The sequence below is a fragment of the Chiloscyllium plagiosum genome, unplaced genomic scaffold (assembly GCF_037043375.1).
Source record: "Chiloscyllium plagiosum isolate Xiang-an unplaced genomic scaffold, Cpla_swu_hap1 HiC_scaffold_5, whole genome shotgun sequence".
Classification (NCBI taxonomy): domain Eukaryota; kingdom Metazoa; phylum Chordata; class Chondrichthyes; order Orectolobiformes; family Hemiscylliidae; genus Chiloscyllium; species Chiloscyllium plagiosum.
In genome coordinates, this window is record NW_028270143.1 from 12,119,401 (window position 1) to 12,141,848 (window position 22,448).

Consider the following 22,448-nt stretch of genomic DNA (forward strand, 5'->3'; position numbering starts at 1 on the left):
ATACCTATTTCCCTATTTTACAGATTCATCTTGGATTTCAGATGTATTTACTTGATATTGGAGGTGGTTTTCCAGGAACTGGAGAAGACAAAGTTACATTTGAAGAGGTAGAACAGTTATGATCCCTGCTAATGTTACTGATGGACAAGCCAGACCCCAAAATGATACCTGGCTTGATTGCTCATATTTGTTCATGCTTTCATTGAAACATAAGCACATAAGGCTGCAGATGTGATTTTAACTAAAAAACAGAAATTTATTACACAAAGAATAAAGATAAAATTTAACAAACCAAGCAATCCAAACACAATAAAATTGGAAAGATTCAAAACACAGAGCAAAACAAAGTCCAATCTTTTAACCATCCCTTCACACTTCATCAAGAATCTTTTTCTTCCTATTCAATCTATAGATTTGACTTAACTGCTTCTTCTCACTTCCTGCCCTGTGGATTGTGAAGTCTTTTTCCTTGAATACTCCCACAACTGAGAGACTAAACTTTCTTCAACTTTTAATTATTGCAAAATTCTAAGCAAACACTGATGGAATGGATGATTCACAAACTGCACTCTTTCACTGGGGGCATTTACTCTCTTTAACTGCTTTGAACAAGATTCTTGTCTCGGATAAACTGCACAAACTTCCAATCCCAATTAAGTCTCCATCAAACTGAACCAAAACATCTGACAATATCAAAACAAATGCTTGCAAAATCTGTATTCTGATGGCTTGGTGTTTTCCCTCTCGTTGTAAACCTCCTCAGTGTTAGCAAACTCCTATTAACATGGAGGAGAAAGTGAGGACTGCAGATGCTGGAGATCAGAGTCGAGAGTGTGGTGCTGGAAGAGCACAGCAGGTCGGACAGCATCCAAGGAGCAGGAGAATAGACATTTTGGGCATAAGATTGAGGCTTATTCCTGATGAAGGGCTTATGCCCTTCTTCGTTGCACCTTTCTCAGCCATACTTTGTATTCCAGCAGGTCTGTATACAGACATTTAATTTGGCTAGTGATTGGTTTGTGAGGGAACAGGCTGCACGATGCTCCATCTTCCCAAAAGTATTACATTTGATGGGCGGGGTGGCTGTGACTGAGCAGAAAGTCAGATCGTTTAGCCTATTTTACATGTGCCTCCCAACTGCAAATATGCCAATAGCATGGCTGTACAATTCAACGGGAAGCGTTGGGGACTCAGCAGATTTGAAAGAGCACGAGGCCAAGACCTGAAACTGTGAAGTAAATATGGCAAAATACTTGCAATTATCATTTTCTGAGACTCTGTTATTCCTGTGGGTTAGACAATGGAAAACGAAACGTCTTGTGATTGATTCAGAAACAACATCTTCCGATACAGCAATCACAAGTTTACTGAAATGTGCTAACTGTTTGGAAAACTTTAATAAATGGTCCGTGCAGGTTATTCCTATCAGTGGCCAAGACTCTGCTCACTATCATCATAAAAACTCGTCTTGGGGGTGCCTAGTCTACTTAGAGTCATAGAGATGTACAGCATGGAAACAGACCCTTCGGTCCAACCTGTCCACGCCGACCAGATATCCCAACCCAATCTAGTCCCACCTGCCAGCACCCGATCCATATCCCTCCAAACCCTTCCTATTCATATACCCATCCAAATGCCTCTTAAATATTGCAATTGAACCAGCCTCCACCACATCCTCTGGCAGCTCATTCCATACACGTACCACCCTCAGCATGAAAAGGTTGCCCCTAAACCTATGCCCTCTAGTTCTGGACTCCCCGACCCCAGGGAAAAGACTTTGCCTATTTATCCTATCCATGCCCCTCATAATTTTGTAAACCTCTATAAGGTCACCCCTCAGCCTCCGACGCTCCAGAGAAAACAGCCCCAGCCTGTTCAGCCTCTCCCTGTAGCTCAGATCCTCCAACCCTGGCAACATCCTTGTAAATCTTTTCTGAACCCTTTCAAGTTTCACAACATCTTTCCTATAGGAAGGAGACCAGAATTGCACGCAATATTCCAACAGTGGCCTAACCAATGTCCTGTACAGCCGCAACATGACCTCCCAACTCCTGTACTCAATACTCTGACCAATAAAAGAAAGCATACCAACCACCTTCTTCACTATCCTATCTACCTGCGACCCCACTTTCAAGGAGCTATGAATCTGAACTCCAAGATCTCTTTGTTCAGCAACACTCCCTAGGACCTTACCATTAAGTGTATAAGTCCTGCTAAGATTTGCTTTCCCAAAATGCAGCACATCGCATTCATCTGAATTAAACTCCATCTGCCACTTCTCAGCCCATTGGCCCATCTGGTCAAGATCCAGTTGTAATCTGAGTGAACCCCCTTCGCTGTCCACTACCCCTCCAATCTTGGTGTCATCTGCAAACTTACTCACTGTACCTCTTATGCCCGCATCCAAATCATTTATGTAAATGACAACAATAGAGGACCCAGCACCGATCCTTATGGCACTCCACTGGTCACAGGCCTCCAGTCTGAAAAACAACCCTCCACCACCACCATCTGTCTTCTACCTTTGAGCCAGTTCTATATCCAAATGGCTAGTTCTCCATTTATTCCATGAGATCTAACCTTGGTAATCAGTCTCCCATTGAGATTAAACAGGTTGCATTTAAAAAAGCAGATGAGTTATTGGTTAAAATAAATTGGAGACTGGTTATATTATTTGATGAATTCTTTACTGGAATGAACCGGGAGGCCTGGCTTCAAGACCCAGCTGCTCCAGAAGCATGTGATAACAGGTCTTGCTCCAGCATTTTTGCATTAAGTATTTCATTGTAAAATTAATATATTGGCTGCATGAAATTAATTGTTTTTTCAACTGAAATTCCAATTCAATCATTAGGTGTAAAAGAAATATTTGTTTACACATGACTTAATGTAACTAAAATTAGAGAATTACCATTCTAACTGAATCCTCACGGACAGTACCTTTTTTTAACCCAAAAAGAGAATTTGAATTGATTGCAATTGGAACTTTTGCAATTACACACCAGTTAACAGGAATCTTTTTCTATCACCCCTGCCCTATCCCTGGCCCTACAGCCTAATTTGTTTTATTTTATGCATTGGATTTCAGAAACCTGTTTAACATTTCACTAATTGGCCCAACCTAATTTTGGCATTCCATTCAAACAGCTATTTGAATGTGGCAATTTGCATATTCTGTTTCACAGGATTATTAACATAACATATTTATCCGAAGTAAAGAATAATATGCTGTTTTAAATTGAAGGCAGTGTTGAATTTACGGCACTTCAATTGAAACTGAGCTTCAAAAATTTACTGAAAGTAAAATTGATCTTTTTTTGATGTGTTCAAAATTTTGGACCATAAATGCTGCTGTAAAAATACACTTTTGATCATGAAATTTTATGCCTAACATACCCATAAGTTCCACTATCGTCTAAATTATTTTTATTGCCCTTATTTACTCAAAAGCAATGAGTGCAGATGACGTTAGGGAATAGGTGTGTGCAAATGCATTCAACAAATTATTCCAGATTCAATTTGTTCAGTGATTTTTTTTTGAGCTGTACATGGTCAAATACATAAAATTCTACGCTAAACATAATAAAATGTGGCATTAGGTACTGTTTGAAGTGGATAAATACTCATTCTGCAGAAATGAAGGCAGCCGTGTGTTAAGAGGACATTGTATACTGTATAAACTGTTTGTGTATCACAAGATTTTTTTGGCAAACAGCTCCATTTAAGACAACAATTAAAGAGCTATAGAAACCAATGGATTGACATTTCACTGGCAAATATTTTTTGATCAACCTAATCAAAGGTGTAATTGCACATCTATCCAAAACAAGAGGTCATAAATCTTATAAAATTAGAGCATCGCTATTTAGGATTTACACTAAGGTCACTCATGTAACCTCACTATTTAATAAAGGAGGTAGAGAGAAATCATGGAGTGATAGGTCATTTAGCCTGACAACAGTAGTGGGGTCAATGCTGGAGTCCGTTATTTAGATTTAGATTACTTACAGTGTGCAAACAGGCCCTTCGGCCCAACAAGTCCATACCGACCCGCTGAAGCGTAACCCACCCAGACCCATTCCCCTACATTTACCCCTTCACCTAACACTACGGGCAATTTAGTATGGACAATTCACCTAACCTGCACATTTTTGGATTGTGGGAGGAAACCGGAGCACCCAGAGGAAACCCACGCAGACACAGGGAGAATGTGCAAACTCCACACAGAGATTCGCCTAAGGCGGGAATTGAACCCGGATCTCTGGTGCTGTGAGGCAGCAGTGCTCACCACTGTGCCACCGTGCCGCCCAACTGTTCCACCGTTATAAAAGATTTCATAATAGAGCACTTGGTAAACAGCGACTGGATTGGAAAGGGAGAACATGCTTTTCAAGAATGTAACTTGCAGAGTTAATAAGGGGGAGCCAGTGTATGTGGTTTAATTGGACTTATATGATACCTTATTGAAAGACTCCTTTAAGAGATTAGCAAGTAAAATTAAAATGCATGGGGTTGGAGTATAGTGTAACTGAAATGGATAGTGAACTGGTTGCCAAACAGGAGGAATAAGTTGGTCTTTTTCTGAATACTATCAAGTGACCATTGGGCTACTACATGGATCAGTGCTAGGACCACCAGCTATTCACAATATATTAACGATTCAGATGAGGGAACTAAATGTAATATCTCCAAGCTTGCAGATGACACAAAATTGAGTGGGAAGTTGCAGAAATGCTTCAGTGTGATTTGGACAAGTTCAGTGAGTGGGTAAGTGCATGGCAGATGAAGGAGAATGTGGGTAAATGTAAGGTTATTCACACTGGTAGTAAAATCAGGAAGGCAGATCATTATTTGAATGGTGATAGATTGGGAAAGAGGGAGGTGCCACAAGACTTGGATGTTCTTGTACACCAGTTGCTGAAAGTAAGCCTGCAGGCGCAGCTGGATAAAGAAGGTAAATGATATGTTGGCCTTAGCAAGAGGGTTCAAGTCCACAAGCAGGGATGTCTTGCTGCAATCGGATGGCCTTGGTAAGACTACACCTGGAGTATTGTTTGCATTTTTGGTCTCATTATCTGAAAAAGAAGGTTGTGATTATGGCTGTGAGTGCAACAAAGTTTACCAGGTGGATTCCTATGATGCAGTAATGGGTGGCACAGAGACTCAGTGGGTTAGTGCTGCTCCAACAGTGCCAGGGATGTGGGTTCGATTCCTGACTTAGGTGACTGGCTGTTTGGAGTTTGCACATTCTCCCAGTGTCTGAATGGGTTTCCTCCAGTGCTCCAGTTTCAGCTCATAATTCAAAGATCTTAGGTTAGTTGTATTGGCCATACTAAATTGCCCATAGTATTCGGGGCAGGTGAATTAACCATGGGAAATGCTGGGTTACAAGAACGGGAGAGGGGGTGGGCCTTGTCTGGGTGGGATAATCTTTAGAGGGTCAGCGTAGATGTGATAGGCTAAATGGCCTGCTTTCACACTGTAGGAATTATATGATCTCTGAGCAGATCGATGACAACACTTTGGAGGCTTAGCTGATGTCTCAATCCATTTGCACTTCCTTTTTCCTCCTGTGACTCCTGAGTACGGCCTCAGCAGATTAAACAATATAAATAGAGTTAAACTGAGGGCACAAATATTTCTGCCCTGCCTCCTCGAAGTGAACTGGGCATCTGCCCTTTCAACCAGTCTCTGATAAAACCATTCTTTTGTAGGCAATTCCTCAGAATTGTAGATAATTCGATTCCATTCCTGTTCAGCACCTTCTAGAATGACCAATTACTCAGATATGTATACTCTAGGTTCAGCCATATACAGGGCAGGAGGGGCATGAAAGGTTGGGGAGACGGATTGTTTGAAGATTTCTCTCCTCCCAGATACTTCATCCTCACGGTGCATATTCTCAACAAGGTTTCTCAACCTCTCAATGTGGTCGTTGTCATCTTGAATAAACCTTCTCCATTTTACTCAGTTAAAAGCCAGAGTCTTTGATGAGTCAAGGGGCATATTTCGTCTCATTGCGGAGCCTTTGGAGGGCATCCATATCTCTGCTTCAACAGGGTCAAACATTCCTTATCATGGCTACATCAAACTGACCCTGCCTGTCTTGTATCACCCTTTTCATAGCCTGAGGTTTCTAATACATAATACTCCAATGGAAGTAAGGCAGTGGAGAGTACGAGAGTACCCATGCTGCATTAAGAAATATCTGTGAGTCCTTGGAAAACATGCTCTGGCAAGGTCAAAGACTCGGCCTATCCAAAGCGCTAGGAGTATTCAAATAGCAGCAAATCTGCATGTTCTTTTCTCACCCACGCAACAATTACGCCTAAAGGCTCATGCCAGCTGTCTCCAACTGGTTGACATCAGTCTTTGTCACATGTGGAAGAACTCCCAGTTGGAATAACTCAGGAAGCTGCCCTCATCACTGTGGGAGAAAAAATTGGGTACCCGTCCAGATTACCAATTTCAGCAACAAAGATGTTTTATCTCTAACCAACAATGCCTACAGGTGTCTGTACCCCTGTCACTGTTGTGAACAGTATACTGACTGGAGAGACATTTCTTATCTCATTTCAAAGATAGACACTACGAATTAGATGATACCCAGAGGATACCACTTTCACCACGTACAGGACAACCTACAGTTAAGATGATGGTGACATTGCGTATTTTGACCAGGATTCTAACTGAAAAAGACTGACCCATGAAAGTTTAGCCTTCAGCTCGAAACGGAATCCGCATCACCACTGACTTTCCTTACAACCGTAACTCCAGCACCACACTTTTTCCTTATTCTTTCCTGGAATATGGGCATCACTGGCTGGTTCAGAATTTATTACCCACTCCTAGCTGCCATCTTGAATCACTATTGTCCTGTGCTGTAAGTTTCCCACAATGATGGTAGGGAGGGAGGTCCAGGATTTTGACTCAGTGACACTGAAAGAACAGTGATATATTTCCACATTAGGACCATGAGTGGCTTGGAGGTGAACTTGCAACTGGTAGTGTTCTCATGTGTCTACCAGTGAATTTCTGTACTGCATATTGTAGATGGTACTGCAGAGAGTCCATGTTTCAGGGAGTAGATGCCTGTGGCGGTGATGCTATCAAGCGGGATACTTTGTCCTAGATGCTGTCAACCTTCTTGAGAGTTGTTGGAGCTGTACTCATCCAGGCAAGTGGGGAATATTCAATCACATTCATGACTTGTATCTTGTCCATGAAGGACTGGCTTTGGGGGCAGAAGTACATCACAGAGGCAGAATTCTTAGGCTCTGATCTGCTCTTGTAGCCACTGTATTTATCGAGGTAGTCCAGGCTGTTAAAGGAAACACAGTCCCTCTCCAATCTATGCTGTATATCCCTTGACAGTGAGCTTCATTCTTTGAAAAGCAGCTTCTTATAAAACAGAATGACAATAGGACAGAAGGAAATCATTCAGCTTGCGTTGTATGTGTTTGCTTACTATAAGAACAATTCAATGAACCCCCACTCTTATTTTTTTTCTGCAAATTTTTATGTTCTCCAGCAAAATGTGGCATAGTCTCAGCATTTGGAGCAAACTTTGTTTGTGTCAGTAGTTGAATATTGTCAGTTTTAGGTCAGTTCTATTTAAGAAATTCCCAGCAATATTAATGCAGTATGTTTCTAGCAATGCAGGTTGCACCTTTGTCATGAAGCACTACAACCCATTATTGGCTGAGACACAAAATAACAGCTTAAAGGTTATTTCTGTGCTCATAAGATATCATTCTGAAAAGCAATGTCATACTTTGCCAAATAATAATTAATTATGAATGATGGAATACATTAATCCATTATCCTTCATTAAATTCCATGAGAATTTCATTTATGCTATCCTTATTAATTTGCTTAAAGCCAATAGATTTAAGAACATGTTCTTCTCCACTGTTATCATACTTATGAACAGACCTCTCACATATTAGAGTTAATTTTTCTGTGTACATTGTCCCTCGCTATAATGCAATGTACTATATTCTGTTCTATTATCCTGTTGTACTTATGTCAGGTATGATTTGTATGGTTAGCACGCAGAACAATAATTTTCACAGTACCTTGGTATGTGACAATAATAAATTAAATCAAACTAAATTAAATCCTGATTTGGAGATGCCGGTGTTCGACTGGGGTGTACAAAGTTTTAAAAAAAATCACACAACACCAGGTGAGAGTCCAACAGGTTTAATTGAAAGCAGTAGCTCTTGGAGCACTGCTCCTTCATCCACAACCACCTGATGAAGGAGCAGCATTCCAAAAGCTAGTGCTTCCAATTAAACATGTCGGACCATAACCTGATATCATGTGATTTTTAAATTAAATCCAAATGCTAGTTATAGAGTCATAGAGATGTACAGCATGGAAACAGACCCTTCGATCCAACCTGTCCATGCTGACCAGATATCCCAACCCAATCTGGTCCCACCTGCCAGCACCCGATCCATATCCCTCCAAACCCTACCTATTCATATACCCATCCAAATGCCTCTTAAATGTTACAATTGAACCAGCCTCCACCACATCCTCTGGCAGCTCATTCCATACACGTACCACCCTCAGCATGAAAAGGTTGCCCCTAAACCTATGCCCTCTAGTTTTGTCTCCCCGACCCCAGGGAAAAGACTTTGCCTATTTATCCTATCCATGCCCCTCATAATTTTGTAAACCTCTATAAGGTCACCCCTCAGCCTCCGACGCTCCAGAGAAAACAGCCCCAGCCTGTTCAGCCTCTCCCTGTAGCTCAGATCCTCCAACCCTGGCAACATTCTTGTAAATCTTTTCTGAACTCTTTCAAGTTTCGCAACATCTTTCCAATAGGAAGGAGACCAGAATTGCACACAATATTCCAACAGTGGCCTAACCAATGTCCTGTACAGCCGCAACATGACCTCCCAACTCCTGTACTCAATACTCTGACCAATAAAAGAAAGCATACCAACCACCTTCTTCACTATCCTATCTACCTGCGACTCCACTTTCAAGGAGCTATGAACCTGCACTCCAAGGTCTCTTTGTTCAGCAACACTCCCTAGGTCCCTAGGACCTTACCATTAAGTGTATAAGTCCTGCTAAGATTTGCTTTCCCAAAATGCAGCACCTCGCATTTATCTGAATTAAACTCCATCTGCCACTTCTCAGCCCATTGGCCCATCTGGTCAAGATCCTGTTGTAATCTGAGGTAATCCTCTTTGCTGTCCACTACACCTCCAATTTTGGTGTCATCTGCAAACTTACTAACTGTACCTCTTATGCTCACTTCCAAATCATTTATGTAAATGACAAAAAGTAGAGGGCCCAGCACTGATCCTTGTGACAGTCCACTGGTCACAGGCCTCCAGTCTGAAAAACAAACCTCCACCACCACCCTCTGTCTTCTACCTTTGAGCCAGTTCTATATCCAAATGGCTAGTTCTCCCTGTATTCCATGAGATCTAACCTTGCTACTCAGTCTCCCATGGGGAACCTTGTCGAATGCCTTACTGAAGTCCACATAGATCACATCTACTGCTCTGCCCTCATCAATCTTCTTTGTTACTTCATCAAAAACGGAATCAAGTTTGTGAGACATGATTTCCCATGCACAAAGCCATGTTGACTATCCCGAATCAGTCCTTGCCTTTCCAAATACATGTACGTCCTGTCCCTCAGGATTCCCTCCAACAATTTGCCCACCACCGAGGTCAGGCTCACTGGTCTATAGTTCCCTGGCTTGTCCTCACCACCCATCGTAAACAGTGGACGTTTGCCAACCTCCAGTCCTCCGGTACCTCACCTGTGACTATCGATGATACAAATATCTCAGCAAGAGGCCCAGCAATCACTTCTCTCGTTTCCCAAATAGTTCTCGGGTACACCTGATCAAGTCCTGGGGATTTATCCACCTTTAACCGTTTCAAGACATCCAGCACTTCCTCCTCTGCGATCTGGACATTTTGCAAGATGTCACCATCTATTTCCTACAGTCTATATCTTCCATATCATTTTCTACAGTAAATACTGATGCAAAATATTCATTTAGTATCGCCCCCATTTTCTGTGGCTCCACACAAAGGCCGCTTTGCTGATCTCCCTAGTTACCCTTTTGTCCTTAATATATTTGTAAAGTCCCTTTGGATTCTCCTTAATTCTATTTGCCAAAGCTATCTCATGTCCCCTTTTTGCCCTCCTGATTTCCCTCTTAAGTATACTCCTACTTTCTTTATACTCTTCTAAGGATTCACTCAATCTATCTTATCTGTACTTGACATATGCTTCCTTCTTTTTCTTAACCAAACCCTCAATTTCTTTAGTCATCCAGCATTCCCTATACCTACCAGCCTTCCCTTTCACCCTGACAGGAATATACTTTCTCTGGATTCTCTTTATCTCATTTCTGAAGGCTTCCCATTTTCCAGCTGTCTCTTTACCTGCGAACATCTACCTCCAATCAGCTTTCGAAAGCTCTTGCCTAATAACATCAAAATTGGCCTTTCTCCAATTTAGAACTTCAACTTTTAGATCTGGTCTATCCTTTTCCATCACTATTTTAAGACAAATAGAATTATGGTCACTGGCCCCAAAGTGCTCCCCCACTGACACCTCAGTCACCTGCTCTGCCTTATTTCCCAAGAGTCAGTCAAGTTTTGCACCTTCTCTAGTATGTACATCCACATACTGAATCAGAAAATTGTCTTGTACACACTTAAGAAATTCCTCTCCATCTAAAGCTTTAACACTATGGCAGTCCCAGTTGATGTTTGGAAAGTTAAAATCCCCGACCATAACTACCTTATTATTCTTACAAATAGCTGAGATCTCCTTACAAGTTTGTTTCTCAATTTCCCTCTGACTATTAGGGGGTCTATAGTACAATCCCAATAAAGTGATCATCCCTTTCTTATTTCTAAGTTCCACCCAAATAACTTCCCTGGATGTATTTCCGGGAATATCCTGCCTTAGCACAGCTGTAATGCTATCCCTTATCAAAAATGCCACTCTCCCTCCTCTTTTGCCTCCCTTTCTATCCTTCCTGTAGCATTTGTATCTTGGAACATTCAGCTGCCAGTCCTGCCTATCCCTGAGCCGTTTCCGTAATTGCTATGATATCCCAGTCCCGTGTTCCTAACCATGCCCTGAGTTCATCTGCCTTCCCTGTTGGGCCCCTTGCATTGAAATAAATGCAGTTTAATTTATTAGTCCTACCTTGTCCCTGCCTGCCCGACTCACTTCTGTTCTCAGCTGTACCCGTCTCAGATCGATCTCTATCCTCACTATCTCCCTGGGTCCCACCCCCCTACTTTACTAGTTTAAATCCTCCCAAGCAGTTCTAGCAAATTTCCCTGACAGTATATTAATCCCCTTCCAATTTAGGTGCAATCCGCCCTTCTTGTACAGGTCACTTCTACCCCAAAAGAGATTCCAATGATCCAAAAATGTGAATATCTGACCGTAATCTCTCATTATTTTCCTTATTTTAGGTAGCAGCCGAGATCAATCCTGCATTGGACATTTATTTTCCTGACAAAACTGAAGTACAGATAATCGCTGAACCAGGCCGGTATTATGTGACCTCATCTTTCACACTGGTTGTAAATATCATCGCTAGAAAAACAATTGAAAATTCTCAAGCCAGCTCCAATGGTAATTTTCATCTTCATCAAAAGATAAAAATTTTAGGATCATAGAATCATTGAATCCCTAGTGTTGGAACAGGCCCTTTGGCCGAACAAGTTCACACCAACCCTCCAAAGAGTAACCCACTGAGACCTATTACCCTCCCCTATTATACTATATTTATCTCTGACTAATGCACCTAACCTACACATCCCTGAACACCATGGACAATTTAGCATGACCAATTCACCTAACCTGCACATTTTTGGATTGAGGATTGAGAAGAATCCCACTCAGACACGGGGAGAATATGTGGTGTATGCACAAACTGCTGAGGCTGGAATCAAAACCAGGTCCCTGGCACTCTGAGGCAGCAGTGCTAACCACTGAGCCACAGTGCCAGGATCTGTGCAAATGTCTCCATCTCGGAGTTGGAGGGGTTTGGGTGAGATCTAACTTACCTGATATTTAGAAACAAACACAGAAATTGCTGGAAACACCCAGTAGGTCTGGTAGCATCAGTGGGAGAAATCACAGTTAACAATTTGAGTCCACTGACCTTTCACCACGAAGTAAACTAAATACAATAGGGAAAAGAGCAGATCAAGGGTTAGGATTCCTATGTGCAAATAACTCATCTCCTGACTCCGCAAGGCTTGTCCACCATCCACAAGAGTACAATGGAACTCACCCCACTTTCTTACATGAGTGCAGCGCAAACAACACTGAAGAAGCATGACACTATTCAGGACAAAACATCCCGCTTGATTGGCATCACATCCACAAACATCCACTTTCTCCACCACTGATGCTCAGCGGCACAGTATGCACCATCTACAAGATGCACTGCAGAGATTCACTAAAGCTCCGTAGTCAGCACTTTCAAAACCCAAAACCACTTCCATCTAGAAGGAAGAGGTACCAAATACATAGGAACACCACCTGCAAATTCTTCTCTAAGGCACTCACCATTAACCTTGGCAATATATCACAATTCCTTTAATGTTGCTGGATCAGAATCCTGGAACACCCTCTCTAATAGCATTGTTGGTATATCTTGACACATGGACTGCAGTAGTTCAAGAAGATAGTCTACCACCACCTTCTCAAGAGCAACTAGAGCAATAAATCTCGCCCCTCCCAGATTCCCATTGATTACAGTTTTGCTCGGGCCCCCTCATGCCACACTCAGTCAAATGTAGTCTTGATGTCAAGGGTTGTCAGCCTTGCCTCACTTCTGGAATTCAGCACATCAATTGATAATGGGAAGTAGGGAAATGGTGGAGCTGTAATTATGTAGTTGTCTTCACTGTAGAAGACTTCTCAAAGATACTTGAAAATGAAGCTTGATCGGGAGGGAGCAACCTAGAAGAGAGAACAGATGGTCAGAAAGCAACATGACGACTGAAAAGTCCCCAGGAATGGGTGCCCTGCTTTCTAGGACGACTGTAAAATCTCAGCTGAGGTAGTGAATGTATGGATTTTAATCTTAGGTTTAATCAAAATTCCTTAGGTTCTGGAAGGATGCTACCAGATTGGGACATATTTCATGTAACATCTCTGTTCAAGAAAGTAGGTAGCCATTGCCTAACATTCCTTGGGGAATTGCTGAATTCCATTATTAAGGAGATTATAGCAACTGATAGAAACTCATAACATGATCAACATGAAGCATCAACATAGCTTTGTAAAAGGAAGATTCTGTTTTTTTATGGAAGCACCTAACGAGGTGAATACAAAGGAATCCATGGATTAGCTGTTCTTGCTCATAATAAAAGGGATAAACAGATGGATTTTATTGTCTCATTATTTTACTATATTTTTCACTGTAAAATTCAAGTGAAAAGTTTCCATTGTCACCATAATCCAGTGCCATTTAAAATAGTTTAAGAATAACAAAAAAAAATGATATACTTAAAGGGAGTCCATAATCCTTCTGCCACTGCTTTGCCAGTGACGCCAGTGCACTGCTCCACAGGCATCATCTTTTGCCACTGGGCTGATGTTGCCTCAATTAATGCAGCTGATGTTGGGCTCTGTGCTTGCTCCTCTGCCAGATCCTTCCTTGACACTGCTGCTACAGACCCGCTCAGAGCTCACCAGCCACCTCGGCCGCCACTGTCACAGTCGCTTTTGCATGAATAAAGAATTGGATGGACATCAGTATAAGAAGAAAAGAATCATATTTATGATAAGCTGCATTCCTGAACCCAACACCCGTTCGCTGAACCTTGACCTCTGACCGTCCACCTGCTCCCTCTGACCCTCCAACTTCCTCAAACCCCTGTTGTCTTGACGTTCCAATCCTATATGCTCTCCTCCAAATCCTCATGTTGACCATATGTATCATCCCATCTTCCTTAGCTCAACCTCACTCCCTCCCACTCTACCCAATACCGCCAAACACTTCACCAGCTGCCAAACTGCCATTACACCATCATGCCAACTCACCAATTCAGATTCATTCACTAACACACTGGAAAGCTGCTGAAATATTCCAAAGTATTCGAATATGCTGGTGATTGAACCAATACCAGACTATGCCATCTAGTGCCATAAGGGAGCAGGCTTGGTTTCCTTGACGAAGGAGGATGCTGATGTTTGGTCTGCTCCACATTTCTGAAGAGGCTGGATTCAGAAATCTTGGTCAGAAATGCAGTGCCTCGTCATAGTGGAAATCAGTAGCAAGGGATAGCAATCTGATTATAAAATTGGTCCTTCATTGTTGTTCAGTAACTTATTTTATATGTGTTTTCTGAAACAGACAGGATCAGACGAGCATCTGATGCATCCAGCATAAAATTATATAGCAAAGAAGGAGGCCATTCAGTCCATTGTGTCTGTGCTGGCATTTTAATTAGTTTCATTCCCCACTGTTCTTTTTCTTCATAACCCTACAATTCTTTTCTTTACAAGTATTTATCCAATTCTTTTGTCAAACTAACAATGAAAATTGTTTCTCCTACCCTATCAAACTCTACATAGTAGATGAATGTAGCCTGTTGTAATTTGCATGAAAAGACGTGTCAGCTGAGGGTAAGAGTATGCACTGTTTGTTAAGTGCAACATCAAAATGAACGAATAGAGTACTTTTCCACTAATTTGTTACTATCACTAAATCTTTCTTGTTCACAATCCAATAATTTGGACACATGCAGCCCATGTAAACAATGACAACTAAGAAGTAATGCTGCATCCTGGCTGCACTCAAAGCAGCAAATTCCTTCCAAAAATAGAAAACATTAGAAACTAAAATAAAAATCAGGCACCTGTTCTACCAATCATCTTTCCTGATTGTGGGAGACAAGGTAGCACAAATGTCAACAAAGAAGAACAACTTTTTGACCATCACAATGGCAATTTAGAAATCTATTTGTGAGCCTTACAATAAGTCTTTTTTCCTTAGATGAGGAGGCTGGGAATGAGAAGACCATGATGTATTATTTAAATGATGGACTATATGGTTCTTTCAATAACTTTGCAAAATATCGTAAACTATTGAAGCCAACCCTCTATGAAGTAAGAGTTTTAGAAATTACTTTTATAATATAAGTATTGTATAATATAAGGATAATGTTGTATTGTTGTAAATTGTTGCAGCCTACTAAAGATCAATTATTTCTACTAATTTAGCACCAACAAGAAGTGAACAAAAACATGTTCAAAGACTTAGGTTATTAGAAGCTTCTTAAAAGAGATTAAAATAGGGAGATTGGGAAATTTGCACTGTTTTTTGAGGGACTTTGAAAGCTTAAGTCCAAGGCAGCTGAAGTTCCAGCTGAGAATATTGGAAAAATTAAAATCAGACTTATGTAAGAAAAAAAACATAAAAAAGGAAGCCAGAATCAGAGGATCAGTGAGGGATGCAAAGCTGGATGGTTACAGAAATGAGGAGGAATGGGGCCAAAGAATTTGAAAACAATGATGAAGATTTTAAAATCAATACATTCCTGTCCTCGGTACAATGTAGGCCCAATGGTGAAGGGTGAACAGGAGGCTGAGTGTTGAAATAGCTCACATTTACAGAGTATAGAAGTAACCAGCTAGGACAGTGTTGAAATAGTCAAGAGAACAAGGATATGGATGGTGAAGGTGAGCTGGTCCAGTACAGAAATAGACCTCTGAGGTAGTGCTGGATCACATATAGGACCATAGAAATAACAAACAAAACTTTTGTATTGTAGAAGCTTCCCTGATATTTTGGAATATTTTTCAGAGAGCAATTTAAAAGCTGTGATAATGGGAGTAATGGTAGAGGTTAGCCCTAACCCTAAAACTATTGAAGATTAATTGAAATTGCTTAATTAATTGGTTGCCAGAAAGTGCACTTTGACATTAGGGAATATTTGAAGTAGGGAATATTTCTTCATAAGAAGGAAGGAAAGCTTTATCAGCTGACACATATGTCACAGAAGGAGTAAATAATGTGACCATGGGGATCTAAGATGATAGCATCCTGTTAGGATCACGTTTGCTGGGCTCCGCGCTGCAACATCGACATGACAGAGCCAGAATCCATCCCAAACACTTAACTGTGAGTAAAATCACAGTAAAGGAGCTAAAAACCTGAAAAAAATCTACTTACCTATGCTCTTGCAGCTGGAAATTGCCAAAGAAAGGAAGAAGCTTGCCTTGGGCCGGGGCCATGGTCCAGCCCTCTTAAGTAGCGGGCTTGCTTATTCACTAGATCCTGGTTCAGAAGCTAGCTAAATCTCGAGGTCCTGGGGAAGCAGATCCAGGAAAAAAATGAGGAGAAGCTGGCTCCTGTATCTGCTATGCTGCAAGACTTGGGAAAAAGGAGCGATGAATTTGAACGCCAGGCTGCAGGGGACTGTACCGCTGCTGGATTGAAGCCCTGGAAACACAGGTCCATGGTCTGTTGGATTTGGTAGACGATCTCAAAAACAGAGGCAGAAGAAAGAACCTGCGCATTTTTGGCATACCAGAGGGTACGGAATGTGAGCAGCCGGCGGAGCTCTTCAAGAAGTGGTTCCTGGAATTCCTTGGGTTGGATGGTGAAAAGGGAAGGATAACAATTGAGAGAGCCCACCAGATCGCAGCACGAAAACCAGGTGCGGATCAGTGCCCACACTCTGTCCTGGTAAGGTACCATCATGATAAAGACAAACAGGGGAGGGATCAGAGGGCATTGGTACGTGGCGGCTCCAGGGTCATGTTTTTTCAGGACCTCTCAGCATCAGTGGTCTGGAAAAGGAAGTCCTCGGTTGGCATCAAGAGGAGATTGAGAGAGCTTGGCATCCAGCATTCCTTAAGATATTCAGCAGTGCCTCGGATCAATCATAATGGATCCATACATTTCTTCAACTCACTAGAGAAAGCGAAGAACTTTGTGGACACATTGACTTAAGTCAAACAGCTGAAAGGCGTAGAGGACAGGGCTGTTCGGGTTTGCTTTTTTTTAAACAAGGAGTTGGTGGAGTCTCCTTTCTGGTAATAAGTTGTGTGAAATGATGCCCGGGGCAGATAGAGTATTTATCTTTAATTTCTAGGTTATGTTAAGGGATTGGTGACATATTTATTTTTAGTTTACTTATTTATAGTACGAACCTTGCTCTTGGGTGTTTTTTTTGTCTCTACTGGGTGGTTGGTATATGTGGCGTGACCCTAACTGGTAGAAGTTGAGAGGGCAGTTGGGATGGTTAGTAGGATTGTAGGATATGTAAATACCCCCTTTAAATGGGGGGTAAATTCCTCCAATCAGTGTCTTTGGCAATATTTTGTTTTTCTGTTTTTGCTGTACGTAATTTTTGTAAGTTTTGTCGATTATTTTAGTCTGTGTAGTTTTTGGGTTCTGTGGATTCTTTTGCATTAAAGCTCAGCAAACTGCTGTTCGGGTTCTTCCTCTCTGAAGTCGAGATGGTGCATTGGAAGGTTATTGCCAAAGATGTGTTTAAGTGGTACACCTGGAATGTTAAGTAGAGTCATTTGCCTGTCAAGTAGAAGAAGGTACTTTTCAGCCTTAAAAGGGAGAAGGTGGATGTTGCCTTATTACAAGAAGCACACTTGGACGATACAGAACATTTGAAGCTGCATCAAAATGGGTATGACCGGGTTTATTTCTCATCTTTCAATACGAGTAGACGGGTGGCCATTTTAGTTAGTATGAAACTCCCATTTAAGTTATTAGAGTACACTAAAGGCACACATGGGAGATTTGTAATCCTTAAAATTTTGACACATGGGGAAGAATACAGGATCTTAAATGTTTATTGTTCCCCGGCACATCCCCTTAAATTCTTGACAGACACACTTTCTAGACTAGTTAACCTTGCATCTCAACATATCATCATAGGAGGGGGCTTCAATTGTTTCATAGAACTTATGGTAGACCGATTGCCCAAAGGCCCACCAGTATCTTCTTTGCGATCTAAAAAGTTAAGGGATTCATGTGCTGAATTTGGGTTGGTAGATATTTGTATAGCCCTTCACCGTACTGGCAGGGATTTTACGTTCCTTTCGAACCCACATAAATGCCATACCAGGATTGATCTTTGTCTGACCCTCACAGCACATCTGGACTTGATGGCATCATGTACAATTGGCAATATCACTATTTCCAATCACGCCCCAGTGTATTTAGTGGATAGGAGTAAAGATATGGTGGTAGGCTTGAGGCACTGGCAACTGGACCCCTTCATCCTCAAGGATAGCAAGTTTATTGAATTATTTTCTACTGTGTTCAGGACTTTTTTAGATATTCATTCAGGCTCAGCTAGTAGCCCAACCATTCCTTGGGAACCAGCTAATGCCGTTGCTAGGTGGGTGGTTATTTCCTATTCAGCTAGTAAGATGCGACAGATGGGCAAGCAGCAACGCTTGTTCGAGACGTGTCTGAAAGTAGCTGAAAAGGCGTACTTTGACAGGCACTCCGGTGGTTAAACCACAGAGAATCACGGCACTTCAGGCTACACTGAACTCCATATTCTCACAGACAGTCAAGCAGGAGCTTTCATTTGCAAGTCAAAGGCTGTTTGAGCATGGGGGTAAGTCGGGCAAGTACCTAACAAAATGGCTCCCTCAAGCCATTACTTCAATCAATCAGAGACAACACTGAAAATTTGACTTACGATTCTAAAAGGATTAATCCAGCATTCTGGAATGCTTACTCTTACTTATACCAATCTGAAAGTTGAGAGAGTGGGCATGTTAGGATGCAGTCTTTTTTCAAGAATTTAGACGTTCCGGGAGGGAGCCCTGAACAAGAGTCTCTTCTCAATGCCCCATTGTCAGAGGAAGAGGTGCAGGAGGCTGTGAGGCAGCTCCAGAATGGGAAGATGCCGGGTCCTGGCGGTCTCCCCAATGAGTTCTATAAGGAATTTATAAGTATATTGTCAGGGTCGATGTTTAGCATGTTTAACGACTCACATAGTCGTGGCCTCCTCCCACCATTTCTAAGAGCGGCGAACATCTCTCTCATTCTTAAACAAGGGAAGGCCCTGAAGGACTGTGCTTCCTAAAGACCCATTTCACTCCTGAATGTTGACTTCAAAATTCTATCCAAGACTCTGGCCTTAAGGTTAGAAACTGTACTGCCCACCATCATTAAGGAGGACCCAGACAGGGTTCATAAAGGATCGCACATCAATTGATAATGTCAGGAGATTTCTTAAAATGATTCACATATGTCAACAGCAATCAGTACAGGGATTGGTGATCTCCTTAGATGCTGAAAAGGCATTTGACAGGGTCAAGTGGCCATATCTTTTTCATACATTTTTGAAGTAGTTTGGCCTGGGAGAGACCTTCATTAGGTAGTTAGAGGTTTTGTATCGTGATCCTCTTGTCGCAGTCCTCACCAATGGTGTACGGTCAAACAATTTTAATATTTGTAAGGGCAGTTGACAGGGCTGTCCCTTGTCACTATTGCTTTTCACATTGGTGATTGAATCGCTGGCAGAGGCAATACGCAGGGATCCCAATATAACCACTCCAGAAGTGGGGATGAAGTCACATAAGATCGCACTGTATATGGATGACATTCTTGTCTTCATGTCAAACCCACAGTCTTAGTGCCACACATGATACAATGCATCAATTTATTTGGTGGCTTCTCGGGTTGTAAGATCAATTTTGCGAAGTCAGAGGCCATACCCATGGGTGGTCTCCCGAGAGTGCCTGGTCCTGAAGGCGGATCTTGGTTCCCCTTTAGAGGGTCGCAGGAGGGCTTTCTCTATATATGTATATTTATTACTTCCGTTTTTGATCGGCTACTTAAAGCCAATTTTGCACATTTATTCGACAAAATCAAGCAGGACCTTCATAAATGGGAGGTACTTCCAATCTCTTGGATAGGTCGGATAGCCATCATTAAAATGAACATTCTGCCCCGCCTGTTGTTTCCTATGTGAATGCTTCCTTTGCTTTTTACTAAGCAAATATTTCAAAGACGGAACAGCTGTTTTAATTCTTTTATCTGCTATCGCAAGCGGCCCCTAATTAAATTGACTAAATTGTAGTTACTTTACAGATTGGGAGGAGGGGGCCTCTCAAATATCAATATCCATTAAGCTCATTGCTATCTTACTTGAATGATTGGACACGGGGGGACCCTCACTCACTTTGGCTGGACATCGAAGCATCTCAGGCAAGATACCCCCTTATTAACCTGCTGTTCTTAGATAAAATGAGAATAGTTAAGGAATATTGCCATAGCCCAATAGTCATCAATAATGTCAAGGCATGGAGGGCAATGCGTCAGGGTGAGGGCTATTTTGCCAATACATCATTTTTGACACCCACGCTTGGGAATTTTGATGAATAAGGGGAGACCTTATCGGAGCATATCAGATTGGCAGGGTAAACATGAAGAGGTTCTTTCTCCTTGTGGAAGAGTCTAGGACCAGAAGGTGAAATCTCAGAATAAGGAATCCTCATTTCAGACAAAAATGAGGAAGAATTTTTTTTCTGTCAGAGGATGGTGTATCTATGGAAAGTTTTACCACGCAGGTCAAGATTAGATTGTTAAGTATATATTCAAGTCTGATCCAGACAGATTTTTGATCAGAAAGGAAATCAAGAGTTACGGGCATAAGGTAGAAAAGTAGAGCTGAGGATCATCAGATCAGCCAGAAACATGCTGAATGATGCAGTGGACTCAATGGGCAGAATGGCCTACTCCTGCCTCTTGAGCGTATCGCATTCAACAACAATGGACAAAGGAACCTGCGCACAAAATACTTATGAGGAGAAAGTGAGGACTGCAGATGCTGGAGATCAGAGCTGAAAACGTGTTGCTGGAAAAGCGCAGCAGGTCAGGCAGCATCCAAGGAACAGGAGAATCGACGTTTTGGGCATAAGCCATTCTTCAGGAATGAGGAAAGTGTGTCCAGCAGGCTAACATAAAAGGTAGGGAGGAGGGACTTGGGGGAGGGGCGTTGGAATTGCGATAGGTGGAGGGAGGTCAAGGTGACGGTGATAGGCTGGAGTGGGGTGGGGGTGGAGAGGTCAAGAAGAAGATTGCAGGTTAGGAAGGCAGTGCTGAGTTCAAGGGATTTGACTGAGACAAGGTGGGGGGAGGGGAAATGAGGAAACTGGAGAAATGTGAGTTCATCCCTTGTGGTTTAGATTTAGATTTAGATTACTTACAGTGTGGAAACAGGTCCTTCGGCCCAACAAGTCCACACCGACCCGCCGAAGCGTAACCCACCCATACCCCTACATTTACCCCTTTTAACCTAACACTACGGGCAATTTAGCATGGCCAATTCACCTGACCCGCACATCTTTGTGACTGTGGGAGGAAACCGGAGCACCCGGAGGAAACCCACACAGACACGGGGAGAATGTGCAAACTCCACACAGTCAGTCGCCTGAGTCGGGAATTGAACCCGGGTCTCTGGCGCTATGAGGCAGCAGTGCTAACCACTGTGCCACCGTGCCACCCACGGTGGTTGGAGGGTTCCCAGGCAGAAGATGAGGCGCTCTTCCTCCAACCGTCGTGTTGCCATGGTCTGGCGATGGAGGAGTCCAAGGACCTGCAACCAAGGACATGCAGGTCCTTGGACTCCTCCATCACCACTCCACCAAGGACATGCAGGTCCTTGGACTTCTCCATTTCTCCAGTTTCCTCATTTCCCCTCCCCCCACCTTGTCTCAGTCAAATCCCTCAAACTCAGCACCACCTTCCTAACCTGCAATCTTCTTCTTGACCTCTCCACCCCCACCCCACTCCAGCCTATCACCCTCACCTTGACCTCCCTCCACCTATCGCAATTCCAACGCCCCTCCCCCAAGTCCCTCCTCCCTACCTTTTATTTTAGCCTGCTGGACACACTTTCCTCATTCCTGAAGAAGGGCTTATGCCCGAAACGTCGATTCTCCTGTTCCTTGGATGCTGCCTGACCTGCTGCGCTTTTCCAGCAACACATTTTCAGCACAAAATACTTACGGGCAAGAACCTAGTATGCAATGATAGAGTCACAGAATCATACAGCAGGGAAGCAGACCTTTCAGTCCAACTAGTTCATGCTCACTATATTCCCAAACTAAACTACTCCCACCGGTCTGTGCTTGGCCCATATCCCTCCAAACATTTCTTATTCATGTTCTTACCTGAAAGACTTCTAAACGCTGTATTATACCTGCATATACCACCTCCTCTGGAAGTTCATTCCACACATGCTCCATTTTCTGTGGAAAAGAATTGCCTCTCATGTCTTTTTAAAATCTTTCTTCTCTCACCTTAAAAATAATCCCCATCATCTTGAAATCCCCCTTCAAATAGAAAATAAACCTGCCATTCACCTTATCTGTACCCCTGATTATTTTATAAACCTTTCTCACATAATTCAACTCCCTATGCTCCAGTGAAAGAA

General features: G+C 42.4%; 1 protein-coding gene across 2 annotated transcripts in view; it reads left to right on the forward strand.

Moving 5' to 3' along the window:
• Positions 1-22,448, forward strand: part of LOC122548185 (antizyme inhibitor 2-like) — an 81,406-nt gene that overhangs the window by 57,551 nt on the left and 1,407 nt on the right. For both annotated transcript variants that reach the window (XM_087987007.1, XM_087987006.1), the window contains exons 7-9: positions 24-107; positions 11,478-11,640; positions 15,020-15,132. In XM_087987007.1, coding sequence (XP_087843133.1) covers positions 24-107; positions 11,478-11,640; positions 15,020-15,132 — 360 coding nt within the window. The remainder of the gene's footprint in view (positions 1-23; positions 108-11,477; positions 11,641-15,019; positions 15,133-22,448) is intronic.